The sequence below is a fragment of the Hoplias malabaricus genome, chromosome 2 (assembly GCF_029633855.1).
Source record: "Hoplias malabaricus isolate fHopMal1 chromosome 2, fHopMal1.hap1, whole genome shotgun sequence".
NCBI lineage: Eukaryota > Metazoa > Chordata > Actinopteri > Characiformes > Erythrinidae > Hoplias > Hoplias malabaricus.
The window spans coordinates 60,530,970-60,548,845 of record NC_089801.1 but is presented as its reverse complement, the minus strand read 5'-3'; the positions used below and the strand labels follow the sequence as shown (position 1 = coordinate 60,548,845).

The window sequence follows — 17,876 nt, the reverse complement described above, 5'->3', positions numbered from 1 at the left end:
ACAGGTTGGTCGGTAGATTGGCAACTCAGAAGTGTCCATAAGTGTAAGTGTGAGTGTGTGAGTGAATGTGTGTGTTTGTAGGACTGGCGGCCCTACCAGGGTGTGTTCCTGCCATGCGCCCAATGATTATGGGTAGGCTCAGAACCCACCACAAACCTGAACTGGATAAGTGCTTACAGACAATAATATAAAGGTATTAATTATGGCACACTTAGCATAAACTAAATAATACAAATTGCTGTGCATAAAGTATATCTGTAATAACAAGACAACCCCAGTAATACAACTCTATCTGTTTGGACATCCTCAGCTAGCATGGTTTTTGTTGACGGTACTGTAGATCACTGCAGGATCCTCCAGTTTCATCCTTCCAGTCATTTTCCTACAAGATTTTATTTTTGTTAAAAAAAAAAACATTGCAACAGAATAATAAAGCAAATGACCCTACCACCAATCTGTGCTTAAGAAAATCTTTTCAAAAACCTGTCCTCCAGACTAGAGACCGTCTGTGTTTACAGCTGTGGTCAGTTTAATAGACCCTCACTGATGCCCAGGACTCTCCCTTCTCAGCTTTTGGTTAAACCCTCAACTCTAAAAATGTGAGTAAAATTTTATTTATCCATAAAAAGATTCATGCTTATCCCCTAAAACCGGTCACTGTAAATCCTCCCCTCATATTTTCTACTGTTGCTATGGGAATTGTTAACCTAGCTGGAGCTAGCAGCTTCAGGCTAAAAATTTTAGAAAAATATTAAAATAAAATAAACACACAAAACAAAAACACTAGAGGCAATATTTTCACATTAATGTTCTAATTCAACTAACACATCAATGAGATCAGGGACATTTATTTGGATAACTTTTAGATTTTTAATAATAGTTCTCCATTTGACCACACAGATTTAAAGTGTCGAACTTCCATTGGTCCCTCAGTCTCTTACTTGGATATTACCAACCATTTTGTTTAGGGCATAAGTGTGTTTATTTGTGAAAAGTTCTTAAATCATAAAAATCTGAATTGTGCAGCTGGGTGCAGAATATGTTTAAATTTTGCCCAAATGACTGCAATTGCACGGTGTTACGATTAGTTGGGCGGACAGACGGCGGCGGACACTTTATTTTAAACCAAAGAAAACAAAACAAAGAAAGGCACACTTGGACAGAAAGACTTCAACAGAGACCTAGACTAAAGAGACAGATACTGACTAAACCTAAATCGAGGGAACTAGACAGACAGAGAAAAATCTAGATAAAGGGAGCTTATACAGAGAGAGTTAATAGACTACAGACAGAAACCACAAAAGTACACAAAGCACAGGAGAGGAAACACTAACAGACTAGAGAAACAAACCAAAGAGGCACAAGGAAGAAAACAGAGAACAAATCGAAGTGAGGGACAGAAACTGGACTGAGCAACATAACAATGGAAGCAAAACAACATGACTAGGAATAGGAACGAGAACGATAATGACACAAAACAACATGACTAGGAAACAAAACAACACAACATGACTTTGGAAATAAAACGACTTGACTAGGCGAGGGGAAGAAACGAGACAACATGACTAGGAACATAGCAAAACAAATGACAGATTAAAGGAAGTGACACAAGGGAAAGAACGAGTCTGAGGGGTTTTCAGACACCCTGGTGTAGTCTGACATGCCTTGATTGTTTTACAAATTGTACGCATCTGAGAAAAAATCATTTCAAAGTGTTACACATGCATTTTTCAGAACTATCTCTGCAACAACAGTGTTGAATCAGTAAGAGTGTCATACATCTACATTTTGATTAAATTTACTCTAAACTTAGACTTTCCAAAAACCTATTTTCAGAAGTGCTGATATACTGTGAAAAAACACATTCTAAACATTTCTCACCGGGACCTTTGAGGTCAAAACTTTGTGAACACGGGTCTTGGCAACACACTGCTGATTCTACTTTTCATAAATTGTATGTAATTTTATACTTAGGACATAACAAATGTGAGGTGACACTCTGTTTTTCTCAGTCACTGGCTCCTACGTTGCATATGTATGAAGATAGGTGCGAAAACCGAGGTGCGAGGTCCCCACCCCACTGCCTAATGAATGGCCCATTAGCTGTCACTGCCACAGCTGTCAAAAGAGAAGAGACCAGAGGCAGAGTTTATCACAGTTTATTTCAAAAAAAGAGAACTAAACAAGCACTAAAAACAAAAAAATAAATAACTGGCATGAATTAAAATAAATGGAAAATGTGTTCACATGTAAACATAGTGATAATATACTAAAGATAGTCATACTGTATATCCTTGTGTGTGTATATATATTTGAGTCAGTTCAACAAAAGATGCCAGTCTCTAAAACAGTTTCTGTCTGGCTGCATGCAAAGGTAGACATCACACTGTTCACATTTCCATGGGTTTTTGCATACCACACAGCTGTTCAACAAGCTCTTCCATGAATGCCTTGTGGGTCAGGCTGTCCTGTTGCATAAGTTGTTGTGGAGAATGTAGGCATTGGTAGCAGCAATGTCCAAGAAGTGAAGAAACAGTTTTCTGTACCACTTCAAAGTTTTGTGCTGAGTTGTGTACTGCAAAATGCTAAACTTGCAGAGCAGATGTGGAAGGACCATGTGTTTACACGTTGGTGGTTGCAGACTTGGTTGACGCCGTCGTCTTTGCTTGGAGGTGGAGTATTTTCCACATTTCTGAAAGAAAAATAATAAGAAATGTGAGCTTCTGAGCAGTTACAAAGATTAGCTATTCATGCCAACAGTCACTACAACTAATAATTACTTGTATTTCAAATACAGTACTTGTATATGACCTATGTATAGCAGTACATAGCATAACAAGCTACATAGGATGACACTATTACATTCACACAGGCCATTTACACATGACATTACCACACTAGGCTAAACATTTACAGCCATAAGCCACACTTATGTTACTGGAGCCTCGCATGGTAGTGTTAGCACTCTCAGCATGCACACTCAGATTAGCAACAGGCTACACTTGAATGTCCCGTTTACACAACAGCAGGTTTTTTTTACATTAATTTATGCTTTCATATACAAAGGAATACTTATTTAATTTATTCTTTATTTTAATTTATCCGGAATTCGCGGAGTGTACACAGTGAGCGCGAAGCGTGGGTTTGTTTCATTTGAAAAGAAATATTTCACTTACCTATCACAAAAATCCTCCTTCGGATCAATCCGCATCTCAAAATAAATCTTTCTTCGTCACTGTCCTCCCCGCTTTCGTCAGATGAGCTGAAATCCTCTTCATTTTCCAGAACAAAGCTCTCCTCCGCAGTGGCTCCAGCTCCCGTGAGTGCGACATGACGAAGCTCCACGTAAACAATTCCGCGACATGTGCTCTGTATTTGGGCGTTTTCATGCAAATTATCAGCCAATGATCCTCCACTAGCAGCTGCCGAATTACCATAGTGTTAACATATGAATGGCAGAACGCGTCTATGGGCGGAACAAAAAAGCTTGTGCCTCAAAAATGTGCCGGTTGTTGTTTACGCTTCTCTCACAAGAATATAAATATATATATCGTTTCATCCTATATATAGTTGGAAAGTAGACCCTTCAAGGTTTCCGAGGTATGTTGTATTTTTTTTTTAGGATAAAATCTCGCAGAGTTATATACGTGTTTATGTGGAATTTCAATTTTATCCCGCCGGCGGCATAGCCGACCTCAAAGGGTTAAATACATGAACAGACGAGACACACCTGAAACAGATAACGAGGGTTAAGGACAAGGAGGCGGAACATGGGAAGAGAGATAATAACAGACAGAGCCACGTGCAGAGAGAGCACATGGCGGGGAAAACAGGCATGACAGGACGAGGGCGTGACACACGCTTACAAGGTAAGATCCAATTTTTTCTATCATTAAAGCAGGGGTGGTTGAGTTTTTTAGTTGCAGCATAGCAAGAGCTCAAGTGACCTGTTGTTTAAAGCCTGACTGTTTAAAGCCTGACTGATTAAACAAAGGTGCTCTTCTAAACTGTGCTCTTCTTGTTTGGAAGGAAAACCTGCACCCCCATGCTGCCCCTCTGCGGGTTTGATTGGATTATGTGCATTAAAGTCCTATTGTATAAATACATATTAATATTAAGATGTAGTGTTGATGCTGATAAAGTCATGTTATAGCGTATAAATTCTCCACCAAGTTGACAGAGAGTCTGATACTTTTAATGTGTTAAGTTGGCCTCAGTGTCAGGAATCTACAAGTTGCACTCTGCTTGGCTACCTGCCTTCTTCTACACATCAAGCTAAATCATGGGAGACTATTGCATATATAATCAGAGCTTGACATAGTCTTAACCAGAGTTGCTTCGTATATTATATTTTTACATCCCTAAGGATAAAGCTGAAATTATTAAAATATTTAAAAGGATTTCAGATCTTCTCTAGTGGTAGTCTTTAATTTGATCCATCATGGGACATTTATATTTCTATGTGCAGTGTTATAAATGTATTAAGCATTAAGTTTGTTTTGTGCTGCAATATCAGAAGGTCATATTGTAACTGAGAGTGATATTATCGTGTTATCCTGAACAGTCAGTATCCTGAAATATTGCCTAATGATTTAGCTCAGTTAGAGCAGGATGTAACTCTTATAGCAGGATCAGCTATTTCAGATTCAGTCAAAGCTTTGTTTGTCTTAAATGTACCCAGGTTGAGCTCAATTTAGCCAGGTAAAGCCAAGAGTAAAACCAGGTCATACATGGATAGGCATATTTGGATGGTGTTGCATAGTAATTGAGTCCCATTTAATAATAACATTAAAAGCCAGTAAACTCACTCAGCAGCAGCAGGAGGATTCTGGACAATAACATTGTCATAGAGCTGCTCCCCCTGGTGGTCAGTCAGGGGCACTTTATGTCGTTGAAACTTGACTGTAGCATACTGGACGTCATCTTCAGCTCCAGCAGCCTCAGCAGTGGACTGTACAGATCTGGACTGGTTGTCTTCAATGGTGGCATACTCTACATCATCCTGAGAGTGAGAGAGAAAATGACTTGAAACAGTGGCTCAAAAACAATGATCTACACTCATTTTTTATATAGACACATCACAAGTTTGGAGCTCATTCCATTACGTTCTCAAAAAAGAACCAAATATATTATTTCAGGGAAATGAGCACCTACTGCAGGAGAGATATAATTGATGGGGTCAAAATTTACCTGTTTTGGCTGATCATGGTCAGAGTTAGTGGATTGTTTCTTTATCCTGTGAATGCATTAAAACAATGTAAGAAAAACACAAAGCAATGCTGTCATTAATAAAACCAACACTGTTTGACCATAGGAAGATCTTTCATTGTAGTTCACTGACTTGTAAATGCAGATTAAAACAATGAACAGAAGAAAGCCCCCTCCTCCTCCTCCCACTGCAAGCCAACCTACAGACCAACTCCTCCCTGCAGAACAGAAGACATCTGTCATTATTTTAAACATGAACACAGCATTATTTATGTTTCTGTTTACAACATACTCTCAACAGAGATCATCACAGTTCCATCCTGAGCTCCATGTTGATTCTGAGCTTCACAGAGGTATAGTCCAGTATGGTCAGGAATAATGTTGAAGCTGTAACTGTGTTCAGATCATACAATTGAGTCTCCACTTTCTTCAATCAACTACACAAACCAGTCCTCTATCAGTTCTCCTTTATCATTAAAGGGGACATATTATACCTCTTTTTAAACAGGATAGGTTACAAGTTAGAATATAATCAGCTATACAAAACACATTCATGAAGTTCTTTGCACAAAATCCCTCTCACATAAAGCGATATTACCAGCTCTATCCTTGCCAGTTTGAGTCCCTTTCTGAAAGAGCCGTTTAAGGGCTCTGTCACTTATATGCAAATAAGCTGTTGCTGGCCATGCCCCCATCCCATATATATGCAGGTGAGGGGTGGTGCCAGGGTGGTAGAACTTTATTTATTCATTCATTCATTCATTCATTCATTATCTGTAACTGCTTATCCAGTTCAGGGTCGCGGTGAGTCCAGAGCCTACCTGGAATCATTGGGCGCAAGGCAGGAATACACCCTGGAGGGGGAACCAAATCAAATCAAATCAAATTTATTTAAAATAGTCCTTCACAGGGCAACACAGACACACACACACACACATTCACTCACACCTACGGACAATTTTTGAGTCGCCAATCCACCTACCAACGTGTGTTTTTGGACTGTGGGAGGAAACCGGAGCACCCGGAGGAAACCCACGCGAACACCGGGAGAACACACCAACTCCTCACAGACAGTCACCCGGAGCGGGAATCGAACCCACAACCTCCAGGCCCCTGGAGCTGTGTGACTGCAGCACTACTAGTTTAACTGAACTAAAAATTCAGTTTTACTACCTTGAACTGAGAAAGCTGCTGATCTCTGAGCCCCATGTTCATTACGAGCCTCACAGTAGTAGGATCCGCTCTGTACAGGACTGTAACTGTGTCCAGATCTTACAGGTGAGACTCCACCTTCTATAAACCAGGTGTAGACCTCCACAGGTGGATTAGCATCACTGCTGCAGGTCAGAGTCACTGAACTGTCCTCCACTATTTCACCAGAGGAACTGATGGACACTGAGACATTCTTTGGAGGATCTGCAGATTTAGATGCATTTATTACTAATGCAATAAAATGAAAATAGGAAGGCAATGCATTTGTGATTATTAAGCATATCATGAAAAACATATTTTTTTTCTTACTCAACTATACTAATTGCAATAGGAATGAAAATGTAAAATACAAAATATTGCATAAGTCGTATAGATGATAGGAACATATAACAGTACAGGAAGGAGAAAAATAGTAAATGATATGAGTTATAATATGTTTCAGCAAAGAGGGAAGTTTATAAAAGGAAAACAGATGTGTTTAAGCTTAGGTTTGAATAAGTTTAACTGCTGAATTTTTGGAGGGAGAGAATTCCATAGGCGAGAAGCATGTCTATGGAATAATGAAGTCAACACAAACTCACACACTCACACCTACGGACACTTTTTTGAGTCACCAATCCAGCACATAAGTCATGCACAGTAAAAATGTTAAGGGTACCAGCATCTGCTGCCACCAGCAGGTCATTGCTATCCTTAACCAAGAACATTTCAATACTGTGATATGGGTGAAGACCAAACTGCAAAGAATCAAACACATTGCTTTATTGTAAGTAGGTTTTGACCTGAGTAGTAACAACTTCTCCAAGGACTTTAGACAGAAAGTTATTTAAATTTAATGGGTCAAGACCAGTTTTTTTTTTAAGGATAGCTGTTATTGCAGAAACATTTTCCTGTTTTTGTTTCCTGGTGATTTAATTTTCCATATTCAGATCAGAAAGATAACGAGTCTGCTGCACCATACCTTTTTAATACCGTTTCAAATTAGATGTGCAAACGCAAACCGAAACACTTGATTAAAATAGGCTAGGCATCCCTTTGTTTGCCTTTAAAAATTGGCTGGCAATATTTTGTTATGTGTTCGAGTGGCAGAGTATCCAGAGCAACTTACAATTCAAATGATATTACGATGTAGGGGATTGCAGTGCTTGCAGTTGTTGAAGTATTCTTATTGATGTGGCATGGTGTCAAGGTTGGCCACTGAACTCTGCTCCTCTGGTGAAAGACATAGTGTGTAGTAAAGGACATAAACTCTACTCACACCTGACTGTGAGATTGTGATCAGGGGAAGGGAGGTGTTGATATCCATTTACAGCACAGCTATAACTGCCTGCATGCTCACTGCTGACTGGCTGCAGGTGGAGCTGGTTGTTGGTGGTGGTCTTTGTGGTTAAAGGACGTCCATTTTTGTACCAGATGAATGTTGGGTCAGTCAGACTGCAGGTGGTTACACATGTCAGAACTGCTGCTCCTCCCTCTGTCACTGCTCCAGGAGTTTCTACACGGAGCTCTAAGACAATGAGAGAAGATCAAATCAGGAAAGAGAAAGTGTAAAGCTGTAGCTGCTCAGGTTCATATGTTCTACACTGTGAAACAGATCAGATCACAAAGGGAATCAGAGGATAAACAGAGTCAGGTTTATTCAAACGGGAAATCAAAACAAGCAGCGCCCAGCACAGGAGTGGAATGAAGACACTGACTGTTTTCAGCAGGAGCTCATTAGTAACTGATCAGGTGCAGTTTTCTGACTCCACTGTGAGATGATGAACTAGGTTTCACTGATGGAGAATATGACATCACTCACCTGTAACTTTCAGAGGAACTCCAGGTTTACCCAGCCATTTCTGGGAGTCTTGATTTGTTATGATTCTGAAGCAGTACTGATGTTCATCTTTCTTCTCTACATTACTCAGTTTGAGGGAGAAGTGGTTCTTCTGTTTATCAGTAAAATACTCCACTCTTCCTGAATAATCAGAGTCTTTTCTCAGATCAGTCAGTTCTGAGTTATGGACCCAAAACTTTTCAGTCACTGTAAGACCATCTGGGTGAGTGTAAGAGCCGTTCATAAACACTGTGGATCCTTTTAAAGCACATATTTCCTGTTGGTTGTATTTCACACTCCACTCTGCTCCAGAAGCCCCTGAAACACATGATTGATGAAAGAGCTGATTACAGACTGGAGCCCATAAGACAGTCTATCACAGTAATTAATTTATAGCTGCTTGTGTCAGATCTAGCAAGGCAGATCTTTTATGGACTTGAGGTAATATTGGTATCTTTTGAAAGTGCTGTCAATGTTTGAACATTTAGAGATCACGGTTATGTGCTTGATTCATTACCTGCAACAAGTTTGGCTGAAAAACCTGGACCCAATAATTAATTATATGCACAATTATAGTATTTATTTGTATAGCATGTTATTTTCATATATATATTGGCCACATAGTGTATTATATAATAACACTCTAAACACAGGAATTATACTGTACATGTAGATTTGAGCAGCTGAGATGTTCTGGACCTTTTGACTTACCCACAGTCATCAGCAGAAATATCACAAATAGAGGAGGAGCAAATCTAATTGACATCATCAGGACTACCTGTAAGATTTAATGACATTGTAGGGGTTTTAGAGAGAAAGTATGGACAGAGAGAAGGATACAGAAGACATAGAGACAGACTGAATGCAATAGAAGACTTATTTAGAGGATGTAAAGTCTAAGAGAAAGATTTGTTAAATATTTTAAAATATTGAGAGCCAAGAAAATGTTAAACTTTTAGAACCACATAAATGTCAGCTACCACACCTTGACCTTTGACATATTTCCTGACATATTTCTCCTTTCACACATAGTCTGCTCTTGTGGTTTTCTTGAGTCTACTCTATCATTGTGTTAGTTTTACTCGATTTACCGTAGTTTAACACCACAGCTTTTGACGTGAATTCCTATGAATATATTTAGGTCCTTAGCTGTGATCAGTTTGTGTCAAATATTTATGAACAAAGTGATGAGATCTCATTTCATTGCAGGAGATCTTCCTTCACATATCACACTGTTAAATTTCCCTCAGTTCATAAACATTGACAAAATCAACCCTTAACCATATTTCTTTAAGTCTCAACACTGATGTCACTGTCTCTCCTTCTCCACTGATCAGAAATCTCAGCTCTCTTGCTTAAGTACTCACACCAACTATGTAATTAAAATCTCATTGTTTCATCTTTGTAATCTCTCTCTCTCTCTCTCTCTCTCTCTCTCTCTCTCTCTCTCAGGCTGCTGCTGAAACCCTTATTCAGGCCCCCAGTTGATAAAATATCACTTACAATTTAATATTCTTCTGCTTACTACAAAGCTCCTTACAATCAACAACACCCTCCTCACTATCAATTAAACAGCCTTCAATTAAACAGCCTCCCTCTCTATCTTTATTCCAATCTGATCTAACAACACCTCTCTTCACCTGTGCTTACAATCTGTCAAAACATGGACTGCCCAACAAGGTACTAAGTTTATATTCAGTATTGTTCTTTTTTGTTAAATAAATATAACAACACATGTAAGTGTCTGGGCGGCACGGTGGCGCAGCAGGTAGTGTCACACAGCTCCAGGGGCCTGGAGGTTGTAGGTTCGATTCCCGCTCCGGGTGACTGTCTGTGAGGAGTTGGTGTGTTCTCCCCGTGGGTTTCCTCCGGGTGCTCCGGTTTCCTCCCACAGTCCAAAAACACACGTTGCAGGTGGATTGGCGACTCGAAAGTGTGTGTGTGTGTGTGTTGCCCCCTCCAGGGTGTATTCCCGCCTTGCGCCCGATGATTCCAGGTAGGCTCTGGACCCCCCGCGACCCTATATTGGATAAGCGGTTACAGATAATGGATGGATGTAAGTGTCTTTGAGTTATTGCGCTTAAAAAAATATTATTATTAATGTAAAGCCAAGACCAGCTTCATATATGAACTTTGTGTTTTGTGTTCTCAATTCTGGATATTTAATGAACACTGTCACTACTTCAAAGGGTCAGCTGACCTCATTTACATACAGAGAAGCTCCGCTGTTCACTGCTCACAACCAGCACCAAGTTGTTGAACTTTATTCCTTTAAGTTAGGAGGACATCACCTTTCCTCCCTCCATCTTTCTCTCTCTCTCTCTCTCTCTCTCTCTCTCTCTCACACACACACACACACACAATTTATTACCATGTTTTAATCAGGACATGTCTAAATTTATATTTGGATTGGTTTACAGTATCTGTTTTTTACTGTGGACTACACAGACTTTCATAAACAGAAATCATTACATACAGCTGAACACAACATTACACACACCAACCAGCAGAGCTGAGTTTTCCCCCAAAATTCTACAAAGATGATGAAATAACTCTGAACTCTGAACTTAAGCTTCATTCACATTAATATGTTCAGGTTTTTAGCTGTAACCAGTTTGTGTCAGAGATTAATGGGCACAGTAATAATATTCCTTTACTTTGCAGATCTCATTTAACCACGTTTACCACCGGAGAATCTCCACTGTTCACCGTTCAATGCTTATAACCAGCTCCATACGCCATGCAGGGGACAGCCGTGCCTTAAGTTTCTCTCTCATTCTCTTCATCTCTCTCTCTCTCTCTCTATTTCCCTCTCTCTCTCTCACACACACACACTGCCCCCCACTCTCTTCATCTCTCTCTCTCTCTCTCTTTCTGTAACACTGTTGTGCTACACATTCTGTTAATAATTTGAACCCGAGTAAAAAGTTAAGCTGTTTTTATTTTTATTTTTTTGAGTACATATAGTTTTTTTAATCCATGAAAACAGAAACACTTCACATTATTTCATCAAACATCTTATTAAACTAAATAATCATAGTTATGTCAATGTGGATTTTATTCTTTTTTAAACAAATTCCAAAAAAATCACGCCATAAAAGGTGTGAACAGTTTCAGTGAGTAAACTAATAATCTGCCTATGATTTAGACGTCTTTAAGCTGCTGAGAACAGAAACACCACCCTCCCACAGGAAACATGTGACCTTAGACACAGTGAAATATGAGCTTAATTTATACTTCTGCAAAATCATAATCATCTGTGAATCTACAGTGTCCAGAAGAATATGCCCTTAACATCTCCAGAGAAGATCTCCAGAGAAAAGCAGGGAATTCACAGGATGCTGGGAAACAGGGCACTGTGCACTGTTTAAGGGCACTGTGCTAAATGCCACGTATCAGCTGGAGGAGTGATTCTCAGTCCTGGTTCTGGTGGTGTCACGACCTTGTCCTGCCTTTGTTCTGCCACCTTGTCCGTCCTCCTCGTTATCTGTCTCAGGTGTGTCTTGTCTGTGTTATGTATTTAAGTTCCCTTGTCTCACTTCTTGTTTGTTGTTCATTCGTTTCATGCTCCTAGTCATTTGTATTGCTTCCAGTGTTGCTGTGTCGTGTTACTAAGTCTGGTCTGTCTGTCGCTGTCTTTTCTTAGGTCATGTTATTAAGTCTGTCTGTTGTGTTTGCTCTAGCCCTCTGTGTTTAGTTTCTGACTTAGCAATGTGTTTATCTTTAGCTTTAGCTATCTGTGTTTGTTTAGCTTTCTAGGTCTCTGTTAAGTATTTCTCTTTAGGTCTTTACTCTGTCTGTCTTTCCCGTTTGCTTTAGTTCTTTGTTTTAGGATTAGTCTGTCTGTCTCTGCTGTTTCTCGTTTAGTTTCCCAGGTTATGTTGCTACCCAGTCTGTCTGTTTCTGGCATTCACCTTAGTATTGTTTTGTTCTATAGTCTGGTTATCTCTCAAGTCTGTCCCGTTTACCCTGTTTTGCCCCCGTGTCCAGTTTAGCCTGCTTAGCTCCCTGTGTGTTGTCTTTCTGTTAAAGTCTCTTTGTTTGTTATTGTTTTGTAAATATAATACTGTGTTTTAGCGAGTGCGTCCGCCTCCATCTGTCTGCCATCCATGATTCCTGAAAGGTGGGCCACTGTGCTGCATGTTTTCTCCTCACACTTTATATTCAGAATACTTATTAGAAACGACCATATTATAAAGCAGTGAACCTGACTCATGTTAAAAAAAAAAAACATGGACAATTATGGGGACTTTGAATGTCATTTACAAACTATACAGTAAAATCACTTCATATTTCATAGGTACATAGTATAGTAAACACTGAACTGATATTTGTTGGTTGCATGAATTACTTATTAGAAATGACCAATATATAAACCGGTTAAATGCTGTTACTTTAAAATGAAGGGCATAAGCTCAGGTCTTCAGGCGCATTGAGTATTACCGCTCTGTCACTAGTATACGCGCACAAAAATCTGACGTGCGGCTAGTTTAACCGTGTTCAACCGTCAAACGGCGGCTGGTTTAACCGCAGTGCCATGCAGGGGGCAGTTGTGGTCTTAAGTTTAGAGAAGGGGGCTTGAGACCATGGGCTTGCCAGTTCAGTTGCCAGGACAGAGAAGAAAATGATCATTAATAGCTGAAGTGCCCCTGAGCAGTTCTTCTGTTTTAGAATCTTATTCTTTTTCTGTCAAGACATCTCTCTCTCCGGATTGTCCGCGGTAGCGCATGGAGTTTTCTGGCGTTTTCCCAACTTTTCTGATTTTCTTTTTTCTATTTTATTTCATTTCTCTTTATGAGAGCATAGTGAGGTGTTTGGTGCTGAACTGTTTTTGGCCGGTGGTGAAAGGTTTGTAGCTTGCGTCATGGCCTCTGAGGCCGGCGTGGAGACACTGTCTCTCTGCCATGGCGTCAGGTGTGTCCCGGAGAGCGGGGCGACGGGGGAGGAAGTTCTGTTAGCGGTCGGAGAGAAGGTAGGATGTGAGAATATTTACTCGGCTTCTCGCATGAACAAATCTGTGGTAGTGTTTCGGAGAAGGAGAGCTGTGTGAGCAGGCTGATAGTTTCGAGGATCCGGGTGAGGGGAGTGCTGGTGCAGGTCAGCCCTCTGCGTGCACCTGCGACCCCGTATTGTTGTTTCAAACGTTCCGCCGTTCATTAAGAAAGAGGCGATTTTGAAAGAACTGGCTCGGTTTGGTAAATTCGCCGGTGCCATGAAAATGATTCCTCTCGGCTGTAAAAAATGCGGCAGTTAAACATGTTCTGTCTTTACATTCATTCATTATCTGTAAGCCCTTATCCAGTTCAGGGTCACAGTGGGTCCAGAGCCTACCTGGAATCATTGGGCGCAAGGCGAGAATACACCCTGGAGGGGGCGCCAGTCCTTCACAGGGCAACACAGACACACACACAGACAATTCTGAGTCACCAATCCACCTGCAACGTGCCTTTTTTTTGGACTGTGGGAGGAAACCGGAGCACCTGGAGGAAACCCACGCGAACACGGGGAGAACACACCAACTCCTCACAGACAGTCACCCGGAGCGGGAATCGAACCCACAACCTCCAGGCCCCTGGAGCTGTGTGACTGCGACACTACCTGCTGTGCCACCGTGCCGCCCGTTCTGTCTTTTCGTAGACAAGTTTTCGTGTTTTTAACTAACCGCGATCCGACTATGGACGTGAGTTTTAGGGTTAGACACGGGGAAGGATCGTACATAGTGTTCGCGAATACAGAAAGACTCCGCTGTTTTGAGTGTAGAGACATCGGCCACAAACAGTTCGGCTGCCCACACAGAAAAGAGCAGCAGGTGGGTGATGGGCGTAAACAGAGTGATTTAATGGAGAGGCAGCAGGTAGGGGACAGAGGTGGGGAGGTAGCTGAGGACTCGGGCCTGAGAGCAGACCTGAACCCATCAGAATGTTACCCTTAACAGTGGTGACAGTAATGTTATGTTAACGTCATGTTGGCACCGCATTTGTGAACACACCCAGTGACCTCACTGACTCGGGCCTAGTGTTAGCTCCCACAGAAAGGCCCAGTGTAAAACTGATAAACCTGTGGAGGAGGGTGGAAGGTCAGTTATGGAAAAGGATGACGTTATTGTAGGCTGTGTGCGTGATGAGTGTCTCAGTGACTTGGGGGAAGCTGTGCTGGACTCCGAGGAGGAGAGTGTTTTATCGGATTGTTCAGGGCTGTCTGAAGTACCTGCCAGTTTGTCCTGCAGGCCGGGCTTTTCAGCTTGGCCCGGTCCGTCTGAGACCTCCACTGAAATAACTGAGCCCCCAGAGGATGTTTATTTATTCACAAAGATTAATCGGTTTTTGACTGTTACAAAAGGCAAAAGGGATATGGGTTTAAATAGTTTCTTCTCTGATTCTCAGAAGTTTATTAGATCCGTGCAGTACGCCACTAAAAATGAGAACTATATGTCACTCTCCCCTAAGAGATGTTTTAGACTGAGAAAGTGGTTAACGATTGTACGGAAAAGTTTGATTATTTCTGATGAGTAGGTTTCCCTGGCACATCTGTATCAGCCGCCAGTGAGAGTACTGTCCAGGAAGTGGAGACAGGCCGGCGGTGTTGCTCTCAGCTGGAGCCTGTCCATTGCCTCTCTACTGACTGCTCGCATTTGACTATCCTATTTGGATTTTTACATGGACTTTGACAGAGACTTGTCTGAGGAATCTGCACTGGACTCACATCTGATGGAGAAACAGAGTGGGGACTCTGGCTTTGAGCTGGATGAGAGACTGAAGTGTTTTTGAATCTGAAGGACATTATATATTTCTGTTCAGTATGATTGATCATGTGGTGTGCTGATCAGCTACTGTGATGGTTTGGTGATGGAGTGTGTGTTGTGTTTTCTTATGTGGACTGAGGGTTTGTTAGATTATCTTTTTTGTTTTTTGTTAAATAAAGTGAAATGAAAGTCAAGTCTCTCTCTCTCTCTCTCTTCTCCTGTACTCCAAACTGTTTCTGTTACACTATAGGTGCTCCATTACACATTCCGTTAATAATTTGAACCTGAGTAAAAAGTTAAGCTGCTGTTTGGAGAGTTGTACATTTTTATTTTAGACAATCTATGAAAACAGAAACACTTCCCAATCATTTCATCAATCATATTATTACATTAAATAATTATATTTAATACCACTGTGGATTGTATTCTTTTAAACAATTTCCTAAAAAACTTTCAGAACTAAAGACTCTTCTTACCGTTCTGTGATGAGGCTCCTGCACTAAAAGGATAAAAGGTGTGAACAGTTTCAGTGAGTAAACTAATAATCTGCCTATGATTTAGACGTCTTTAAGCTGCTGAGAACAGTAACACCACCCTCCCACAGGAAACATGACCTTAGACACAGTGAAATATGAGCTTAATTTGTACTTCTGCAAAATCATAATCATCTGTGAATCTACAGTGTCCAGACGAATACGCCCTTAACATCAGTGAGTTCAGTACAGTAAAGATCTCAAGAGAAAAGCAGGGAATTCACAGGATGCCGTGAAACAGATTCACTTGTATTTAAGGGCACTGTGCTCAATGCCACGTATCAGCTGGAGGAGTGATTCTCAGTCCTGGTTCTGGTGGGCCACCTTTCAGTAGCTTCAGAAACACGCATCACACACAGGAGCTCCATTTAATAAGTATCTCACTGAGCTGCTTTTCATCCTGAGAACCTCATTCTGTCTCTGTCTTTCTCAGTGCTTTTATTCTATTTTGAAGTAAACATATAAAGTTTAAAATTGAAATTTAAAATGTTATATCAGGAACTAAAAATGAATAGTTTTAAAGACAATTCCATTTTACAAATAAAATACAAGAAAATACACATAGTGGGTAATTTTAAATGCACTCAAACAATCCCAAATCTACTACATCTGCTCTTCTACAGTAAACTACACACACTACAACTCTCTGGATGTGAATCATAAAGAACTGGACACTGGACAATCCCCTCCTCACCTCCTCAAGAACACTACAGTAAGCAGCGCTGCATTGACACAGAGACTGACCCCAACAACTACATACAGAATCACAGAGAGACCTGCTGATACACACACACACACACGCACACAAAGAGAGTAAATACATTTCAGACTGTGAAAATTATAATGATTGAATAGATGAGTGTGTTAATGATGTGATGTAGATAATGGGTCACAGGGCAGAGAGTAACATCTTACCAGTTGAATCTCCATTTAACACAGAAACTGGAGCTGATCTCTGAGCTCCATCTTCATTACGAGCCTCGCAGTAGTAGGATCCACTCTGTAGAGGACTGTAACTGTGTCCAGATCCTACAGGTGAGACTCCACCTTCTATAAACCAGGTGTAGAGCTCCGCAGGTGGATTATCATCACTGCTGCACACACACAGGGTCAGCTGACTGTCATCTGTAAAAGGCCTTAACCTGCTTATTTCTTTATTCATTCATCAAGTAGAATATACACCAAAATATATATCTTACTCATGAGAAAATACATCCAAGACAATATATATGTTACTTATTGACCTGCCTCTCTTAGTCCAGTTTTAAGGTTTGGTTTTACAGAAAGCATGAAAGTAAAAGCACACCTCAGGAGTATAATATAATCCACAAACAAAATAAAATTCTTTAGTACTATAACCATTTCTAACTGTTATGTAATAAGGCCCAGCACCAGTGTCCAGATAAATGCTGAGAAAGATGCAGGGTGTAAACTGATAAACTGCCCATTGTTACCACATCTCTAAGCTGCTGAGAACAGTAATCACACCTCTCTCTCTCACAGGAAACATGTGACCTTAGATATAGTGAGCTACAAGCTTAAATTTAAACTTCTGCACAATCATAATCAGTGAAACTACAATGTCCAACGATTTCAACCACAACAGTATTAGCACATTCAGTTACTGTAAAGAACCCAATATGAAAGTGTGGAATGAAATAAGATGCACAGTGCCCAGCTTTGGTGTTCTCTGGAGTAATGTAACGTCATCTAATACATTGGAGTGGCCTTGAGTTATGTTTATGATCCTGAACTTATCGCGCAAACAGGAGCCTATTCGGAATCAGTGGCTGCTGCTGCAGAAAGGAACATGCACATGATTCTTTATCTTACTGATCTGATGGTATACTGTAGTGATGTGTCGGTCGTGAACGAACCGGTTCAAAGAGCCGGCTCTTGTAAGTGAACGATGAGAGCCGGTTCCCGTCTAAGACCGAGCCATTTTTTTCTAAGGCTTATCATTCAACCAATCAGAGAACAACAAGCAAGCTCCAACCCTCCAAGCTGAGACACTTGGTTTTCCTGAATGCCAATCTACCTTCCAAATGATAGTTGAAGAAAATGTTAAATCAGTTAAATGTTTGTTGACAGTTGTGGTTGGTTTATCACTACCGTTGAATGCTGCCGTTTTGCAGTTTGCAGAGTATTTGTTTATTTTATTATCCAGAAATGGATGATTATTTAATTTAATAAGCTATTTTGTAATACCTACCTTTTGTGTTCCATTGGCTATATTTCAGAGTTTACAAGTGATATTTTATAAAGGTGTTTAAATAAAAATCCAGTTATTTATACAATGCAATCAGTGAGTTATTACAAGACAGCCATAAAAACAATTGGCATTGCAACACTATTTATTATT

General features: G+C 40.5%; 1 protein-coding gene across 1 annotated transcript; it reads right to left on the bottom strand.

Annotated features, from left to right (window-relative positions):
• Positions 1-5,645: 5,645 nt before the first annotated feature.
• Positions 5,646-16,676, bottom strand: LOC136677503 (B-cell receptor CD22-like). Its single transcript, XM_066655069.1, has 6 exons — positions 16,430-16,676; positions 14,447-14,515; positions 8,222-8,557; positions 7,679-7,927; positions 6,382-6,624; positions 5,646-5,674 (listed from the first exon to the last, which is right to left on the bottom strand). Exons 1-6 carry the CDS (start codon positions 16,674-16,676, stop codon positions 5,646-5,648), a joined length of 1,173 nt encoding a protein of 390 aa, XP_066511166.1.
• Between the last annotated feature and the right edge of the window lie 1,200 nt (positions 16,677-17,876).